Below are 19981 nucleotides of genomic sequence, written 5' to 3' on the forward strand. Positions count from 1 at the left end.
TGTCTCTTTCTCTCTCTCTTTTTTTTTTTAAACAGAAAATTCAAATAGTATAGGAGGGTGTAATGGGAAAACTCCTGCCCTGCCCTAGTAATTTATATGCTACTTAGGTGTCCTAAGGAGCATTTTTAGTTTTGAACTGAGTGAGTTAATGCTTCTGGAGCATTATTCCATGACTTCACTGGATTTCCAACCCTGTCACTCACTCAGGGCCAGGAGTATAGTAGGGCTCTGGTTTAGAAATGGAATTATATGACATCTGTTAAATATCACTTGCTTAATTTATTCAGAAGCTAGTTCACACTGTCAGGTGAGCTGTAGATTGCTAATCTGTGCTATATATTCTGAGTGTATTTACATATATCTGAGGGTAGTAATTTCCTTTTGATATAACTATGATTAGGGAATTCCCTGATCCATATTGTGATGTGTTTCATATTTTTTATAAATGGTTTTCAGTCTGTGCTGTGAGACAGAGATTTAGCTGCTTCTTTGCACAGGTTGTGGTTATTTATGGTAATATTCATGTGTAATGGGGCAATGACATGCTATTTTTAACATCTGTATTTGTTAGAGTTCAGCTGTTACTGATTTATTTATATCTCTATCAGCTGTTTACTGTTTAAGTAATTAACTGGTAAATTATTTTTAAGAACTTTAGCTTAAGAAAGGTTATAAGGAAAAGGCATAAAGGAAAGTCTTGCATCAGTTCTCTGAAGAAAGTTTCAGTGATTACACGTTTATGCATATTCTGTGACTTTAGTAATAATAGCTGCCATTTGTTTAGCAGTTACTGTGTACAAATGCTGTACTAAATACCTTACATGCTTAACATCATTTAACCTTTACAACAAACACTCAGAGGTACATACTGATATTATCCCCAATTTATAAATAGGGATTTATAAATAACCCTTTATAACTAAAGGGATGCTCAGAGAGGTTAAATAACATGCTCAAGGTCACACAGTATGTTAGAAGGTGATGGGGCTGGAATTCAAACCTTTAACGTATGTTCTGTTCCATATAGCATATTGCTATTTGGATGTAATACAGTTTGGCCTATCCTATGGTAAATCAAAACTTTATAGCTTCCATTCTAAAGTATGAATTATTTCATTTATTTGAAATGTATTTTAAAACATCATTTGTTACTTGTGTCTATTGGAACTTTCTGACAGGGAATAAATGTTATAGTTTTAAAAAGATGGAATTGTAATGCTGTTCAGACTATGATTTGGACATAGAGGGTTGGGAGTTAGAGGCTTAACCTGGAATAAATAAAGCCTTGAGTCTCTGGTTCAGGTGTAATATTATTTAGTGAGAAATGTTATTTGAACAAGAAATCTTATTTGTTAAGATATTTAAACTGGGGCTTCAGAAAGAAAAGGAGGCTTTTAACAAGTAAAGAGTGTGGGTGGGTGGAAGCAAGGGCTTTTCGGGTCCAAGCACAACATAAGCAAGCATCGTACCTGGGGCTTGTGTAGGGAATTGCTAGTAGTTACGCAAGGATGGAATGGATGGTACTTTTAGGAAAAGTGGAAAATCCAGTTTGATGGGGTGATTGAGGTCATTATGAAAGATTTTGAAAGTTATCAGAGCTCTCAGATTTAATTTTGAAGGCAAAGGGTCAACAGCCATTTTACAAAGGGAAACAAAATGGTCAGGTTTGTATTTTAGGAAATAAATCTAGCATCAGTGTAGAGGGTGAAGAGTGTGGAATCATAGCCATCGTCTTTGCAAATGTTACGGGCCTGAGTTAGAGGAACAGTAATGGGGAGGGAAAGGCAGTGTGGAATTGAGAGATTATTCTGAATCAGAATTCCTAGGAATTGGTGACATATTGAATGCCCTATGGGGTTATTGACATTATTACTACTGATAGTATTTGTTGTTATTACTGTTTTGCACTTGCTCTAAGTGACTTTGGAAAGTCACATATTCTATTTTTAGCAGCTGATGGCTGAATTCCTATTCACAGATGCTCAGGAAATGGTGGGTAAATGATGGAATGAGTCGGGGCTATAAATATCACACTCACGAAATATTTATTTAAAATACTTGTTTGGGGCTTCCCTGGTGGCGCAGTGGTTAAGAATCCACCTGCTAATGCAGGGGCCACGGGTTCGAGCCCTGGTCCGGGAAGATCCCACATGCTGCGGAATAACTACGCCCGTGCGCCAGAACTACTGAAGCCAGTGCACCTGGAGCCCGTGCTCTGCTGCATCAAGAGAAGCCACCACAATGAGAAGCCTGCGCACCGCAACAAAGAGTAGCCCCCGCTCACTGCAACTAGAGAAAGCCCACGCGCAGCAACGCAGACCCAACGTAGCCAAAAATAAATAAATAAATTTATTAAAAAAAATAAAATACTTGTTTGATGCCTGTTCAGCAGGCATTTTATTAAGGGCTAGGGATATCACTTATCTTGATCTTCAAGGGATTTACCATGGTCATGAGGTGTCTAATAGACCTTATTTGCCATTCTTACTTTCTGTGTAATCTTTGGGCATATAATTTAACTTCTTACCCTGTATGTTCATGTGGGATACTACTTATTTCATAGTGTTCTGAAGTTTAGATAAGGTTATGTGTATAAAGTGCCTAGCATAGTCCCTGGCATATGCTTGTTCCCTTTTAATCTGCCGTGGACATGGAAGCTGGGAAACTCAAATTTATTAGGATTGTATGTCAAATAGGTGGTAGAAGGTAGTGAATGTGTTTCTGAAAGAAATTTTGAAAGTTCACTTTTCCTGATAATTTGGCATCATAAGGCCTGATTGCTGTTTTATGATTTTATTGTGACCGTAGAGAGGTTACTTAGATTGGTTGCTTGTGTTTCAGCCTCAACCTGCGGATCCATCAAATGAACAAAATCATTCCTAATTCATGTGATGGTTGGTAGAAACATTAGAGATAGTGGTTGTGAAATGACCAGACAAACATGAGTAGCATAGCAGAATAGTTGAGATTAAAAACTTTAAAATGTACATCTCTCCCCATTACTACCTTTGGCAGGTTAGTTAACCTATTTTAGTCCTAATTTCTTTATCTGTGGTATAGGGATAATAAAACATCTACCTCATAGGACTGTTTTAAAGAATAAGTGGAAGACTGCATGGAAAGTAGTTTATCCAAGCATATGGTAAGAACTCAAAAAAACTTGTGATTATTGTAAATTATGTGGTATCTTTTTGACACTGTTGAACAATTAACTCTTCTTTGGCTTTGCTCTGTGTTTAAAATTTCTGTATACATAGGTGAATTCTGGATATAAGTGATGTTGCCTTTCATGGTAGTGAAAGAAATCAACAACCCTTCTAAAAGAAAAACTTCCCAGCAGCTTCACCTTTGGCCCTTAAAACCTTGGGAAAATGTTTAAGGCCTTGTGTTAAAGCCGTAGGTAGAGGTGGAATTTGAATGTGATACTTTCTGTTACTAAATTTCAGTTCAAAATTAAAAAAAGAATTAGTGACTCTTAATTGGGGGCATTACCTACTCATCCTGAGAAACAGTGGATGTCATGAGAGATATTGGGAAATGTCATGAGAGATATTGGGAATAGACTATGTTTTGAATATCTGAATCATGTAGGGGGCAGAAAAATGGGAGCCTCTGCACTATACTCAACCCCGTAAGGGGTTTATTTTCTTTGGTCCCAATAGTCATTTCCCATTGTTTCATAAATTTCATCATTATTATTTCTATATATTCACTTATAGTCCTCAGTAACTGTTTTCTCTTCTCTTTCAAAGTAGAAGTATTATAATTTTTAAAGAACTCCCCTATGGATGTGTGAATTGTCAAAGCCTTGAGGAGATAAATCTCTTGAAGAATTAACTGTCACTAAAAACAGGGAGACGTGAGTAAAGAACAAGTTGTCTTCAACATTAAAATTATATGCCAACCTGAGTGGTTATGCTTAAAGAATAGAAAAGGCCATCATAATCATTTTGATTACTTTATTAAGCATTTTAAAAAGCTATGAATGTTCTTTTGGGGGGCAGATGTACTATTTGTGTCTTTTAACATTTCCATTTGGTTTGTTTGCCAAATAGACTGTTTCATGTGTGGGCAGTTTTTTGTTTTTGTTTTCCTAAATAAGATCTAGATTCCTGTTTTGCCAATTTTGCTAATCTTTAATGGAAAAGAATTAATTTCTCCTTCTCCCCTACCTCCTAGTGACTGTATAAATCAATATCAACTGTCCTTAGATTTAGCCCATAGTGTGCATTATTAAACAATATGTAGGGCTACATCCTTTAAATATAGTGACCTTGTTCTGTATTTCCCACAAATGTGATCACAATGATTTCCTTTTGTGGCAAACAAGACTGTTACTCTATGGGTGAGGTTTTTTAACTATCAGAGATAAAGAATGGAGGTGCAATTATTTTATTGTTATTTCAGCTGACCTCAGGATGGTTTAAGCTAACATTTTGTGAGGAAAATAATGATCTATAAATTATTGTCAGAGTATTATGTATTTAAAATATCACAATATCCCTTTGCTCTATCCTTAATATGCTAAAATATGTGGTATTTTAATAAAGACATGTTTATTTTAGGTATTGATGTTAAAATTTTAACGTTTGAGGTTAAGACCTCTTGGGGTCTAAAAGATTGAGTTTGAGATCAGTATCTGTTCTTTAATTACCTCAGTAGGAGCTTCAAAGACAAAGAAGAATGCATCTTGCTGTGATTAACACACTGTGAGAGGAGAAAATAATCAGGATTTGCCTGTCAACCCATCAGTTTTGGGTTATAGGAAATAGGTTAATCTCTTCCAAATTGGAATTTGGTACAGGCTTTCAGTAGCCTCACCTCTCAGAACTGTAGTGTTCTGATTATATGTTTATTTTGCATCTTGCTAAGATTCAGAAATCTAATTTACTTTGTCTTGAGTTCTCAGTGAAGGGTTGTCACAATTTTGTTTGCATATTTTAGAAGGGTGTAATCATTCTAGCTGTGTTTTATATGTTTTGTAATGTTTTCATTAAATTAAAAAAATTTCTCCTCCCCATCTTCTCTACTTCTGTTCTACATAATCGTATCTCTGTTCCTATGTAGAGAGATAGAAATACTTTTGCTTTCTCTTTCTATTATGGACTGGCTCCACAAGAAAGAGTTACTTTACAACAAATGTGTCTGGGATGTCACTTGGAGATGGAAAAAGTCCTGGCAATTTCATAACATTTGTAAGACCTTTGGGTGTATATTGACAAGTTCATTCTAGTTTACTTGTGAGATTTTATTTTGGTGAGAATATTTTACCACTTTTCTATGTGTTTCCCTATGGCATGTGAATAAAACTTTTATTTCCCCCTTCAGTGGCACAACTTACAAATTCCAGCCTCTGAAATATGTGGTGCTTTGCTAGTCAGGAAGCCAGGAAGGTTATATAAACAAATCCATATTGAACATGCATATAAACTAAGTTTGTGTAGTCTAAGAAATAACTAAATTGTTGGTGGCAAAAACGTACAAGTTATGGATCTCCCTATTTCTAGTGACTCCCACTGTAATTCATCCTACACACAGCTGCTAGATTATCAGAGCTGTTGGAATAATCTCCCTAAAACAGTATTTTCATCAAATCCTTTAGTAGTAGCTTCTGTCTTAAGAAATCTCAACTCCTAAGTGCAGTGCTCAGGCCCTCTCTTTATAGCTTCACTCTATTTTATATTTACCCACTTCTTCCTTTGTTTGTTTTTGGTTACCCTCTAGGGCTGGGCCTTAACTGTATATAAATATACTGTAATACCTGTTCCTCCTCCATCTCCTCCTTCTCCTTGCCTTTCATTCAGGTCACCTCTCTTATTCTTAAGTGTCTTGTTAGCAACTGACTGTGCCTAACGTTATTAATCCTAATCCTGCCTCTCAGGATTTTGGTACTTAATGCATACTCTCTTAATTTATTCTCAGTGTACAGTTGCTCCGTATTTGATTTTATGGATGTGCAATCTCTCCAAACAGGTGCCAAGTAAATGTTATAGATTAAAATGATTTGCCGTAATAGTGGAGTTAGAGTTGAAATTGGCTCTTCCTATTCTGATTGCTTCAGGAAAACTTCATAAACAAAGTGGGATTTCATAACTTTGGACTCAAAGACCAGAGACTGTTTAGTTTAAGTAGGAGAGAAGGAAGGCGTTGTGGAGGTTTTGAAGGAATAACAGTGTCAAATCTATGCTATCTGTGAGACCATGGCAATCTACTTAATATACCTGAGCCTCAGTTTCTTAATCTAGAAAATGGACATGGTAATAGCTACTTGGTAGGATTGTTGTGAAGATCAGAAGTGCTTGCACATAGCAGGCAGTCAATAAATGGTAGCTGTTATTATAGATTAGGGACTTGTGGAGTGATGCCATAAAAAATAATGGAGGAGGAAGCTCCAAAAATTGGTTTTCTTCACCAGGATGACTGTTAAGCTAGCATGAACTGTCTGAAGCAATTATTTTGGAACTCTGGAGTCTAAGCAAACACTTGCAGCATCCAGGGGAGTGCTTAGTGAAGCAGAGGGTGATAAATTTCTGAGAATTTCAGTGTTTTGCACAGTGGCTACCATTTCCATCCCCTAGCCCTGTGGTGGGTAACTGTGGGTATGGTGGCCCATGATTCCTGGTGTGACTTTGCTTGTCTTTCAAAAATTGGGGTTGTATGTTTTTGTCACTGCTTTTTTTTTTTTTTTTTTGCGGTACACGGGCCTCTCACTGTTGTGGCCTCTCCCGTTGCGGAGCACAGGCTCCGGACGCGCAGGCTCAGCGGCTATGGCTCACGGGCCCAGCCGCTCTGCGGCATGTGTGATCTTCCCGGACCGGGGCACGAACCCGTATCCCCTACATCGACAGGCGGACTCTCAACCACTGCGCCACCAGGGAAGCCCTTTGTCACTGCTTTTCATTGCTGAGGGCCTGGCACAGAGGCTGGCCATTGTTTCAAGCCCCACAGACTAGAACAGCTTCTCTGACATCTGCCAAGGGGATTAAAGAGACAAAACACACCCTTCCTGCCTTTTCTTATTGGATCCTGACATTTAAGGGAATCTCTGTTAGGTCACTGGATGACCATGGAGATGACAAAACAGAGACTTCAGTGATGATACACGACAAAGATTATAGTCTTTGCAAAAAATCGTTTGGAAAAGTCAGTAAATAAACTGGTGACTGCAGCCTTCATCAAGTAACAACAGCAATCCCTAGGGTGAGGAGAGAACCTGATATCTGTAGTTACCACATTACAATATTCAAGATGTCCAATTCTCAAAAAAAATTCCAAAGCATATAAAGAAATAGAAAATTATGGCCCATTCACAGGAAAAGAAAAAGAAATTGATAAAAGGCATCCCTGAGGAAGCCCAGACATTGGACTTACTAGACAAAGACTTTTTAAATTAACCGTTTTTAATATGCTCATAATGCTGAAGGAAACCATGGACAAATTAAAGAAAAACAGGAGAACAATGTGTGAATAAGTGTGGAAGATCAGTAGAGAGATAGAAATTGTAAAAGTATTAATACAATAGCTGAAATAAAAATTCAGTGGAAGATTCAGTGACAGATTTGAGCAGGAGGAAGGAGTCAAACTTGAAGTTAGGGCAATTGAAATTACTCTGTCTGAGGACTAGAAAGAAAAAAGATGAAGAAAAATGAACAGTACCTAAGGGACCTATGAGACACCATCAAGTGTACCAACATATGCATTTTGGAAATCCCAGAAGAGAGTAAGAAAGGGGCAGAAAAAAATTATTTGAAGAAATAATGGCTGAGGAGAACTTCACAGTTGTAGTTCTTACATTTACGTCTCTGATCCACTTTGAGTTAATTTTTGTATATAGGGGGAGGAAGGGGTCCAACTTTTGCAAGTGGTTATCCAGTTGTCCCGTCACCATTTGTTGAGGAAACTGTTCTTTTCCTATTGGATGGACCCTGTTCTTCTTTTTCAAGATTGTTTTGCCTATTCAGGGTCCCTTGCAATTCCATATACCTTTGCGGATTGATTTTTCCATTCCTACAAAAAAGGCGATTAGGATTCTGGTAGGGATTGCATTGACTCTGTGGACCAGTTTGGGTAGTATTGACACCTTAATATTTAGTCTTCCAATCCATGAACACAGGATGTCCTGTTTACAGGCGTACCTTAGAGATATTGTGGGTTCAGTTCCAGACCACCACAATAAAGCAAATATCGCAATAAAGCAAGTCACATGAATTTTTTGGTTTCCCAGTGCATATAAAAGTTATGTTTACACTATACTGTAGTCTATTAAGTGTGCAATAGCATTATGTCTAAAAAAAACAATGTACATACCTTAATTAAAAGAAATGCTGTTGGAAAAATGGCGCCAATAGATTTGTTTGACCCAGGGTTGCCACAGCCTTCAATTTGTAAGAAATGAAATGTCTGTGAAGCACAGTAAAGTTAAGTGCAATAAAACGAGCTATGCCTGTATTTGTCTTTGATTTGTTTCAGCAGTATTTCGTAGTTTTCATTGTACGAGTTTTTTACTTCTTTGGTTAAATTTATTCCTAGGTATTTTATTTAGATGCTATTATAAATTGAATTGCTTTCTTAATTTCCATTTTGGATTGTTCATTGCTGATGTATACACACGACTGATTTTTCTGTTTTTCTTGTAAACTGCAACTTTGCTGAATTTGCTTGTTAGCTCTAGTAGCTTTTTTATGGGTTCTATGGGATTTTCCATATAGAGAATCTTGTCATCTGTGAATAGACATAGTATACTTCTTCCTTTCCAATATGGATGCCTTTTATTTCTTTTTCTTGTGTCTGGCTAGAACTTCAGTACAGTATTGTGTAGCAATGGTGAAAAGTAGGCTTTCTTGCCATGTTCCTGATCTTAGGAAGAAAGCTTTCAGTCTTTCACCATTGAGTATTATGTTAGCTGTGGGTTTTTCATAAATGTCCTCTATCATGTTAAGGAAGTTCCTTTCAGTCCTAGCTTTCTGGGTTGTTTTTTGTTTGTTTGTTTGTTTGTTTTTAAATATCATGAAAGGGTATGGGATTTTGTCAAATGCCTTTTCTACATCAATTGAAATGATCTTGTGGTTTCATTTTGGTTTTTTCCTTTTTTCTATTAATGTGGTATATTATATTGATTGACTTATGTTGAACCACTTTGGATAAATCCCACTTTTTCAGCAAGCCAAGCCACTGCTTTTCCATCATGGGTGAGTTCTGAGTTAGGCTAAACAGAGGTGAGAGCCTCTAGTCAGACCTTCAGGTAGCCCCCAGACACGTTAGAGTAGACGGACACAATAATTTGCAATTTAGGTCTGCTCTCTCTGGAACTAGGTAACAGGGTCCCACAGTGGGAATTCAGGCTGATGTCTTCAAGGCTTCTGTTTTACAGGGGGAAGGGAGGGGACAAGGGTGAGGAATGCCACGAAGATTTCCCACTTTTTTTTTTTTTTTTTTTTGGCTGTGTTGGGTCTTCGTTGCTGTGCGCAGGCTTTCTCTGGTTGCGGCAAGCAGGGGCTACTCTTCGTTCAGTGCACGGGCTTCTCACTGCAGTGGCTTCTTGTTGCAGAGCAGGGGCTCTAGGCTCATGGGCTTCAGTAGTTGTGGTGCGCGGGCTCAGTAGTTGTGGCTCGTGGGCTCTAGAGCACAGGCTCAGTAGTTGTGGCACATGGGCTTAGTTGCTCCGTGGCATGTGGGATCTTCCTGGCCCAGGGATTGAACCCATGTCCCCTGCACTGGCAGGCTGATTCTTAACCACTACGCTACCAGGGAAGTTCCAAGATTTCCTACCAGAAATCTTGGAACTTATCTCAGAATAAGTTGCCTTATTCTTGATTCAGTGTTCACATGGTTGCTGTAAAACTTTGCTTTCCAAGGCTCTGATGAAGTTGGTTCTGACAGTTTCTGCTTGTTTTTTTCAGCCTTTGTGTGGGGATAAGAGCTTGGAGCCGCCTACTCTGTCATTTTGCTAATTTCACTTTCTTCATTTGTTTTGATTCAAAAAAAAATTCCTTCTTTATTTCTTATTTCTCTTAAGACATTTTTTGTTATATTTAGTTACTTGTGTCCTTTTAATTTTATACTCATTCCTGAAATGATTTCCCTTTTTTTTCTATTTCTTTTTGAGTTCTTTCACCTTTCCCTGAGTTTTGTAATTGTGATTTATATTTCTTTTTCGTGCCTTGAGTTATTTTCTTAATGTCTTTTAACTTGTTCTGAAATAGTATAATTTTGATCTGTTCCCGAGGTTTGTCTGTCATTATGTGTAGGGAATGTTATTTTGCTCTTTATTATTTTTTTTTTTAAATAACTGTATGGCATGGGACACTGATATTTTTCTGTTGCTCATTTTTATGTGTAATCTGTTTTCCTGAACTTACAGAAGGGGGTCATGATTCAGGATAAATTTTCTGATGTCACAGAGCTCCCTCTTCTGTTGTTTTTGTAAAATGTTTAAAAATACGATGGCTTCCTTTCCCCTTTTCTCCGTTTATCTGGGTCTTTTTCTTTCCTTGTCTCTATTGTCCCTGCCCTGATCAATTTTGGTTCCACACCCAACAGCTTTCCCACAGTGTGGAGCCCTATCCTTGAAGGCAGCTTTGGTTGGTAGGTTGGTTTTAAGAATTTATAAGACTCAGACTGCTCCAGCCTTTTTCAGGATCTACCTCATACTCATTTGTTAGTGGATTGGGCTGAACCTTTCCCATTTTCATCTTCTCTTCTCAAATTAGCTATCATATGGTCCAGTAAATATCTAGTGACTCTTCTGAGGTTCTCAAGTCCCTCAAATCCTGCATTGTTTCCATATACACATCCTCCTGCACAGATGCTGATTTCATGAAGGTCTTGTGACTGTTGATGGTTTTCCCCGCTTGGATTTTGAGGTTCATATGGATAATTTGTCACCAATTTTTGTTGCAAACGTTGCCCATGGGATTTTGGTTTTGCTGTCTTAGTCACTTTTTTTGATTTTAGGTGGTGATTCAAGTAAGTTAAAAATCTATGATGTATGGAGTCTTGCCTGGTGGTCCAGTGGTTAAGACTCCACACTTCCACTGCAGGGGACAGAGGTTTGATCCCTGGTCAGGGAACTAAGATTCTGCATGCTGCGTGGTGCAGGCCAAGAAAAAGAAAAAAAAAAAATCTATGATGTAGTATCTGCCATCTAGAATCCAGAATCTACTCTGCATTCACATTTTTAAAACCCCCCTGTATGGACTTAGAATTTCTGGCCTCTGGCCTGTGGCACATGTCCTGGGTTTGTGTTTTGTTCTGAAGCTTTAATTCAAATGTTATTAATCTATTGGTGGTTGGATTTTTTTAATAATTACTATCATCATATCTGTGTGTGTGTGTGTGTGTATGTGTGTATGTATTTATTTATTGGCTGCATCGGGTCTTAGTTGAGGCGTGTGGGATCTTCACTGAGGCATGTGGGATCTTTTGTTGCGGCTCACGGGCTTCTCTCTAGTTGTGACGTGTGGGTTTCTTTTTTTCTTCTCTCTCTAGTTGTGGTGCACAGGCTCCAGAGTGTGTGGGCTCTGTACTTTGCAGCACGGGCTCTCTCATTGAGGGTGCAAGCTCAGTAGTTGTGGCACACGGGCTTAGTTGCCCCACAGCATGTGGGATCTTAGTTCCCCGACCAGGGATCGAACCCGCGTCCCCTGCATTGGGAGGCGGATTCTTTACCGCTGGACCACCAGGGAAATCCCTATTGGTGGTTGGATATTGCAAAAACGTGTCAACGTAGAAAAGCTAGAAAGAAGCAGTCTATCTTTATAGTGGAAATGAAAGCATTTACAAATTGTAGCGAAGCTGAAAGTGATGCAAAATGTATTTGTTTATGGAGTGAAAGAGCAGAAAACTTTCTGAAGGCCAAAGAGCAAATTATGCAACCTGTAAAGTGCTGTGCCTGCGTCTTTGAAGGTAATCGTAATAAGCAAGAAACAAGGAAAAGTGACTGATGGGGTAAGGACAACCTTTCAGTTCAAGGATCACCATCAGTGCTTGATTTGGGGGAGCTTAACCTTCAGTCAGGGGAAGGCAGGGAGTTAATTGAAGATAAAGCCTGAAAACAGTGAAAGTTGAACTTTGGCCACGAGCTCCAGGGGATTTTATAAATTCCGGGCTCCTTACACATCTGCTCAACATCAAAGTGAATGCCCATTGGCTAATACAAACACCAGAGATGCTTGGGCATTCCTTAGGCTACTAGGAAATAAAGATAGTTAAAGCTTCAACAAGATTTGTTTTTTAGAGTAGTTAAAAATTTTCTCTTTTGGGACTTCCCTGGTGGCACAGTGGTTAAGAATCCGCCAGCCAGTGCAGGGGACACAGGTTTGATCCCTGGTCTGGGAAGATCCCACATGCCACGGAGCAACTATGCCCGTACGCCACAACTACTGAGCCTGCGCTCTAGAGCCCGAGAGCCACAACTACTGAGCCCATGTGCCACAACTAGTGAAGCCATGCACCTAGAGCCCATGCTTCACAACAAGAGAAACCACAGCAATGAGAATCCCACGCACCGCAACGAAGAGTAGCCCCCGCTCGCAGCAACTAGAGAAAGCCCACGCGCAGGAATGAAGACCCAATGCAGCCAAAAATAAATAAATAAATAAATAAGCCTGATAGAAAAAGGTGTATCAGCATAGAGGAGAAAGATATTTCTGGTTTGAAAGTGACAAAGGACCAACTGACATACCTGCTACGGGAAATGCATCCAGGGACTGTAAGCACAGTCACTTCCCAATGCCTTGCAAATAAGTTGACTTATTTATTATACCTATCTAACCTGATAGTAAATAGAATAGCTTCTGTACAATGTAGACTGAATAGTGGCAGATTGTTTCATAGAAGGTGCAGAAACATTATTTTTAATAACAGTTTTTCAAAACACCAAGGGCAGAAGGTTAAATCAGTGAAAATATTTCTGCAGGGAAGTAAACAATTGCAGTCTAGCTATACTCAAGTGTGGCGGCTCAGGGGCATGAGTGGAGGTTAGTGTGGCTGAGAGGGATAAGGGAGGAAAATAGTGTGAGTTAATGAGTTTGGAGAGGGAACCAGGAGCCATATCATGTGGGGCTTTATTGGCTGTAATGGTAAGAACTTTGGACTTTCTTCCAAGGTGTTTGGAAGCTGGTTGAGAGCAGAGGATCAATGAGCAACTAACGTAAATGGTATGTTCAAGCTAAATGAAGGCCAAAGATACCATGGTGTGCTTTGGACATAATATAGACGTGTTAGAATGAAAAGAACATGGGTTAATATTGATTAAAAATTTTTTTAATTTGAAAATTTATGGTTTTAGAGTTAAGAGCTACAAACATGAGGTGTTGAGATATATGTGTGTGTGTGTGTGTGTATACACATAGAAAAGCACACACACATTTTTGTTTTTCAAACAAAGTTTTCTAAACAGTACTGAACCTCGTTTCATATGTTCTTACTTTTGTTCTCTTAATTTTTTTTTTTTTAAACCACTAGTAACAGCCCACTAAATTGACTTAGTAACACACTAATGGATCAGAATTTGAAGTTTGGAAACCCCTGTAAATCTATAATCCCCTTATTTGGCTTGCCAAGGCACATATAACTGAAAATGACCAAAGCAGAATTCAGATATTGCCACATTTCCCAAAAATATATTAAAATTAAAAAACAAACTCGTTTATACAGTGCAACAGTAGGTTCCAGTGTAGAAAAAATCTTGAGGATAATTGTTCCTACTCGAGCATATTGCCTGTGCTTATCTCCCTGGTGTGAAATATTAAGGCCTCTAAGTTTCAAATGGACTTGTAAAATATCAACACAATTTTCTTTATTAATGGTCTGTAATTAACTATATAAACTGCTAGCAAAAGTAACAGTTGGTCTCTTTTTGAATTATAAACAGAGACTAAGTCATTTATAGACAGCTTGGTGGCCTTTAAATTGTCACCTAGGAATTAATGAAAAGAAATGTCATTTTCGTATCTTCTGCAAATTGCTTATTCTTCTGTTGTGTTTCATTTTGGAAGAGGGCTTTTGGAAGGAGTGAAGGATAAATGAAACATAAAGGTCAGTGTGAAGTAATGGGGGAAAAATGTCCCTTTTAATTCTATGATATAAATCCCTGCTTCTGTATTCCATAGCTCTGTGACTTTGGAAAGATACTTGCCTGTGCCCCACTTTTCTCACTTATAAATGGAAATAATATCTATAACATAGCTTTAATGTTAAGGTTAAATAAGGGCCTGGTGGTGCAACATGTATTTTAATAAATATTAGTTTTCTTCTTTCCTTTCTTCCTTAGGAAGGCATTCAGTGAAAATGTGTTGCTAGAATAAGCAGGGCTGGAGAGTGTAGAAAGATGCAAAAAGAAAGGTACATCTTTTTTTATTGGTTGTTCTCTTCCTAGTAAGTCTATTGTGTGTGATCCCAGTTGTTCCTAATTTCTCTTGGAATAGGTAGGTGATAAATAGGTAGGCTTCCTGTGCCTCCTGCTGTCCCTTCCCTTGTTAAAGAAGGAAGATTACCCAAGTGATGAAAGGCAAGTTTGGGGGGGCCAGGAAGTGGTACCTTCATAGTTGATTCCAGTATTTTAGTTTCTAGTGTCTCCAAAATGTTTATCACAAAGAGTTTACTGAAGTGTTGGGCCTGGTACCACGTATGTTAGTTAACTGATAGCAATTAATATAGGTGTTACCTAATACCAATTGTCCTTGCCTTTGGAATAAACAGCACTTCCTTTGACTTAACCCAGAAATCCTAGGAGCAAAGTTACAAAGTCAGAGTGAGATGGAAAGATAAAATTAGAGTTTTGTGTAGCTGGCTTAAAAAAAAGAAAATAACAGCTTTATTGAGATATAATTTATACCATAAAATTCAGTCTTTTAAAATGAACAATTCATTGGTTTTTAGTATATTCACAGAGTTATGCAACCATCACCACTATCTAATTTTAGAACCTTTTAATCACCCCAAAAGGAAATCTTATACCCATTAGCACTTATTCACCCCATCCCACCGTCTGTCCCAGCACCTCAGCCCCTTGCAACCACTAATGTGCTTTTTATCTCTATGGATTTGCTTATTCTGGATATTTCATATAAATGGAATTACATAATATATGTCTTTTGTGACTGACTTCTTTTACTTAGCATCAGGTTTTAAAAGTTCATCCATGTTATAGCTTGAATCAGTACTTCATTCCTTTTTATTGCAAAATAATATAATTCATGTGGATATACTATGTTTTGTTAACCCGTTCATCAGATGATGGGCATTTGGGTTGTTTCCATTTTTTGGCTATAAGGAATAATGCTGCTATGAACATTCGTGTACAAGTTTTAGTGAAGACATATGTTTTCAGTTCTCTTCAGTATATACCTCAGAGTAGAATTGCAGGGTCATATGCTAACTTTTTGTTTAACATTTTGAGGACCTTGTAAACTGTTTTCTGAAGTGATATACCATTTTGTCCAGCTGGATTTTAAATCACCCAGTTTCAGGGTTCTAATTTCATATGTAATGAAGGAGAATCTTAGCTGAAATAAGTGGTTTGAATTGATAGGGGAAAAAAATCTACCTGCAGTAGTTTGCAAAGTTGGAAGTATTGATAACTATTTTTTAAAAGTAGGTTTGGAATTATTACTACTAATCTTTGGCTCTTTTTTTAAATTTTATTTTTGCAGTTTTATCTCCAAGACACTAAAAGTAGTAATGGTACCTTTATAAATAGTCAGAGATTGAGTCGAGGCTCTGAAGAAAGTCCACCATGTGAAATCCTTTCCGGTGACATTATCCAGTTTGGGGTAGATGTGACGGAGAACACACGGAAAGGTACGGGTATGGATCGATTTTTCCTATTATTTGTCTTGTTTGTTTAATTTTTTATTCTATTGTTTAATGTTACAAAACATTTCATGCTTGCAAAAGCAATTTAAGTACAACATTTTATGCAGTGAAAAGTTGAGTCTCACTTTCCCTATCGTTTTTCTAAAATTTTAAATTATAAAATGTTATATAATTTATATTCTTTATCACAGTATGAAAACACAGGGCACTGCTGTGTCAGTTAGAAAACAGTTGGCTGTGGTGATGCTATACTCAACCAATAGGAGCTTAAACCATAAGGATATTTCTTGTTAACTTACTAACAACAAGCCTGGAGGTAGGTAGGTCCAGACTGTTCACTTGGCTCAGTGATGTTATTAGGAATCCAGAGGGTCTTACCGTCCTCCCATTCTGTTATCCCTTACGTGTTGGTTTTTTACGCTTTTGCTTGTTGCCTCATGGTCTAAGGGTGATGGCTGCAGCCCTAGGCTTTATTTTCCTCACACCAGTGTCCTAGGCAAAAAAGATAAGGTGGGGGCAAAATGCCTTTTTGTGTGGCTCTCTTTTCATGTTTGAAAGAATAATCTTTCATAGACTCCTTCCAGCAGATTCTTTCTTTTGTGTCACTGGCTGCATGGGTAGGTCACATACATACCTTTAACTGTAGCTACAAAGGAGCCTGGGAAGGAAGTTACTTGGCAAAGGGAAGCAGGAGATCCGTGACTGGCATAGATCAATTATGATTTGTCCCTTTTGGTTGTGTCTTCATTGTTGCCCCAAACTAAATCAGAATTCTGTAGGCAGCTACCACGAATATAAAATTTCATGTCTCAAGTATTTGAAACTAGGCTTTCTCTAGCTAAATAAATTTAGATTAATTTTACAATTCTGAGGCTTTTTGGCCCTACCTAGTTCACTGTTTACTTTATGACCCAAAAATTATATGGCTGAATCATAAAACTAAATAAATAGGAACCAAAAGTATGCAGTCCCACTGTCTCAGTTTAGTATAGACAGTGGAACCGATTGGCAAGTTTCTGCTTTTGTTTCTCTGAGCACACTCTGATCTGATAATACCCTAAGTCATTAGTCTCTGGCATTTTGCACAGTAGATATGGGAATCCAGGGGGTACTGGTGATGATAGTGTGTGTGTGTACACGTGCATATACGTTTACATACTGCAACTGCAGTATTATTTTTGCTGGGTTTTGTTGGCCTCCTCAGAGTGTTAGGTTTTTTGTTTGTTTGCTTGTTTGTTTTTTTAAGGTGTTAGGTTTTGAAATTTGGATGTGTGTAGGGCCAACGTCTTAGGAATTTTCATTTACAATTTAAAATAGAAGGGACAGTTTGTATTTTGATGCAAAATATTGAGTGCTCCTTACTAGGAGCTCAACTTATGTATAAACATACTGAGAACAGCTGCAGTGGACACTCTGATATCTGCTGTTGCCACATCACACCTCCTCTGCTAGCAAGTCATTCAGCAAACATTTACAGAACCCCAGCTGTGAGAAGCCCACAGAGAAGACAGAATTTGATTACGCTGTCTTTCTCTCCAAGGAATATCTATTTTCTTGGCTTGCATTTCTCAAAGAGAATTAAAAGGTGTTAATGGATAGAAGAATGAAGTAATCAAATACATTTAGGAATGCTTAGTTAACTAAAGATAGTCAGGACTTCTCCGACCTTATAACATGCTAACATATATGCAGATCTTCAAGGGGGTGACTGTTATAAGATGTAGGTAAGTTCCAAACTCCTTCCCTCTCTTCTTCCCCATCTAGCTGTGGGGGCCACTTTAGAAAATGCTGTAGAAAGCTAAGAGGACAACTCTGAGATTCAGGGTTACTATTAGTACAATATTATTTTGACAACATAGATTCTTGCAGGCTTCTTTGAAAATTTATCTTTTATGCCAACTTTAAGGAAAGTAAAGAAAAATTTCTTCATCATTTAAAATGTTGTTTCTTTTGGTATTTATTGCCTTCAAAAAGTTGACTTATAGTATGCATGGCCTCTTGGGATACAGCTGTGTCACGAGTTGAGTGTTACTGTTTAAACATATGCTTTAAAAAATAAAAAAAAGATGCTCTATGCTAAACAGTATTATGATAAGCTTTATATCACTTGGAAAATCCTACTGAAATTGTACAACACTACTGGATAACCCCTGGATCAAAGAAGACATCAAAAAGGGAATTTCAAACTATGTGGAAAGGAAAGGAGACTTTCATACCAAAATACAGTAAATCCTTTACTCAGATAAAAATTTATAATCTTAAATATTTTCCGTGTTAAAGAAGAAAGACAAACAATGAAGGAACTTGGCACTTAGAAGAAATTAGAAAAAGAACAACAAGAAAAAGAAGTTGGGAAGAAGAAATAAAAAAGCAGAAATTAATGAAGTGAACAAAAAACTCTGAAAGGGATTAAACAAACCCAAAGGCTGGATCTTTAAAACAAAACAGTAAAATAAAATAGGTAATTAATAAGCCTTGATTCCTTTATTAGGTTAAAAAATATAAGGAATGAAAAAGGAGATATAAACACAGATATGGGATATACCAAAAGAATTATTAGAGACTGTTACATGCCAAACTATGGCAAAGAAAAAAAAAAAAAAACTAGAGTAAATTAATGTTTTCCTGGCAAAATTATCCCAAGATGTAGGAAACTTTTAAGTTGATTTCTTTAAAAGAGACTAAAAAATGTTATTAAAGATTGACCAGAAATGGGCATTCACAGCCGAATTTGGTCTTACTAAAGAACATAAATCCAATGTTGTTTAAATACTCCAACATAGGTGAAGGTGGGAAGCTCTCAAAATCCTTTGAAGAAGCCAGCAGCCTGTCATTAGTGCCAAAGTCTGATACAGATAAAGTACAAAGAAGAAAATTGTAACTAATTTCATTTGTGACAGTAGATAAAAAAATCCTGATTAGGGTATTAATAAATTAAATTCAGAAATGAAACTATGTGAGTCTATTTTTGTTTTGTAAATACGTTCATTTACATCATTTTTTTAAGATTCCACAAATAAGTGATATCATATGATATTTGTCTTTCTCTATCTGACTTACTTCACTTAGTATAATAATCTCTAGGTCCATCCATGTTGCTGCAAATAGCATGATTTCATTCTTTTTTATGGCTGAGTAGTATTACATCATCTATATAAAACACATCTTCTTTATCCATTCATCTGTCTATGTCTATCTGTCTGTGGACATTTAGGTTGCTTCCATGTGTTAGCTGTCGTAAATAGTGCTTCTATGAACACTGGGGTGCACGTATCTTTTTGAATTATGTTTTTCTCTGGATACATGCTCAGGAGTGGGATTGCAGGGTCATATGGTAACTCCATTTTTAGTTTTTTAAGGAACCTCCGTACTGTTCTCCATAGTAGCTGCACCAATTTACATTCCCACCAACAGTATAGGAGGGCTCCCTTTTCTCTACACCCTCTCCACCAATTATTATTTGTAGACTTTATAATGATGACCATTCTGACCCACGGGAGGTGGTATCTCATTGTAGTTTTGATTTGCACTTCTCTAATAATTAGCGATGTTGAGATCTTTTCATGTGACTATTGGCCATCTGTATGTCTTCTTTGGAGAAATGTCTGTTTAGGTCTTGGGCCCATTTTTTTGATTGGGTTGTTTTTTTTCTGTTATTGAATTGTATGAGCTGTTTGGATATTTTGGAAATTAAGCCCTTGTTGGTAGCATCATTAGCAAATATTTTCTCCCAGTCAGTAGGTTGTCTTTTCATTTTGTTTATGGTTTCCTTTGCTGTGCAAAAGCTTATAAATTTAATTAGGCCTCATTTGTTTATTTTTGTTTATATTTCCATAACTCTAGGAGACAGATGCTCTATAGTGCTTTTGAATACATTTATAATAAGAATATCAAATTAGATACTTGAAATGATAAAAACTAGTTTGTCGGGATCTGTGAAAGGATTTTTTTGCATCATTGTGCATAGTACAAAAAACAATGGAAGGATAATTTTTATGTTTCCCTTCATGCAGGTATTAAAAAGAATACATTAGTATTATATGAATTGCAGGGATTTCTGTAAGATATATTGTTGAGTGAGGAAAGAATTACTTTAGTAATTTCATTATTTTTAAAAAGTATCATCAATCTCTATAAATGTACATTTATATGCATGTGTTTTTGT

General features: G+C 37.2%; 1 protein-coding gene across 34 annotated transcripts in view; it reads left to right on the forward strand.

The window, feature by feature from the left end:
* The window catches only part of SLMAP (sarcolemma associated protein), a 150125-nt gene that overhangs the window by 47690 nt on the left and 82454 nt on the right, over positions 1–19981 (forward strand). For 18 of the 34 annotated variants that reach the window (XR_004528585.2, XM_033865165.2, XM_033865163.2 and 15 more), the window contains exon 2: positions 15654–15807. Coding sequence is in view for 32 of the 34 variants with exons in the window: in XM_033865165.2 (XP_033721056.1) it covers positions 15654–15807 (154 nt within the window). In the remaining 2 variants the exon portion in view is untranslated. Of the gene's footprint in view, positions 1–14272; positions 14344–15653; positions 15808–19981 lie in introns of all 34 variants that reach the window. The other 16 variants (XM_033865164.2, XM_033865170.2, XM_019947537.3 and 13 more) reach the window with 2 other exon arrangements.

This window comes from Tursiops truncatus, chromosome 10 (genome assembly GCF_011762595.2).
Source record: "Tursiops truncatus isolate mTurTru1 chromosome 10, mTurTru1.mat.Y, whole genome shotgun sequence".
Lineage (NCBI taxonomy): Eukaryota > Metazoa > Chordata > Mammalia > Artiodactyla > Delphinidae > Tursiops > Tursiops truncatus.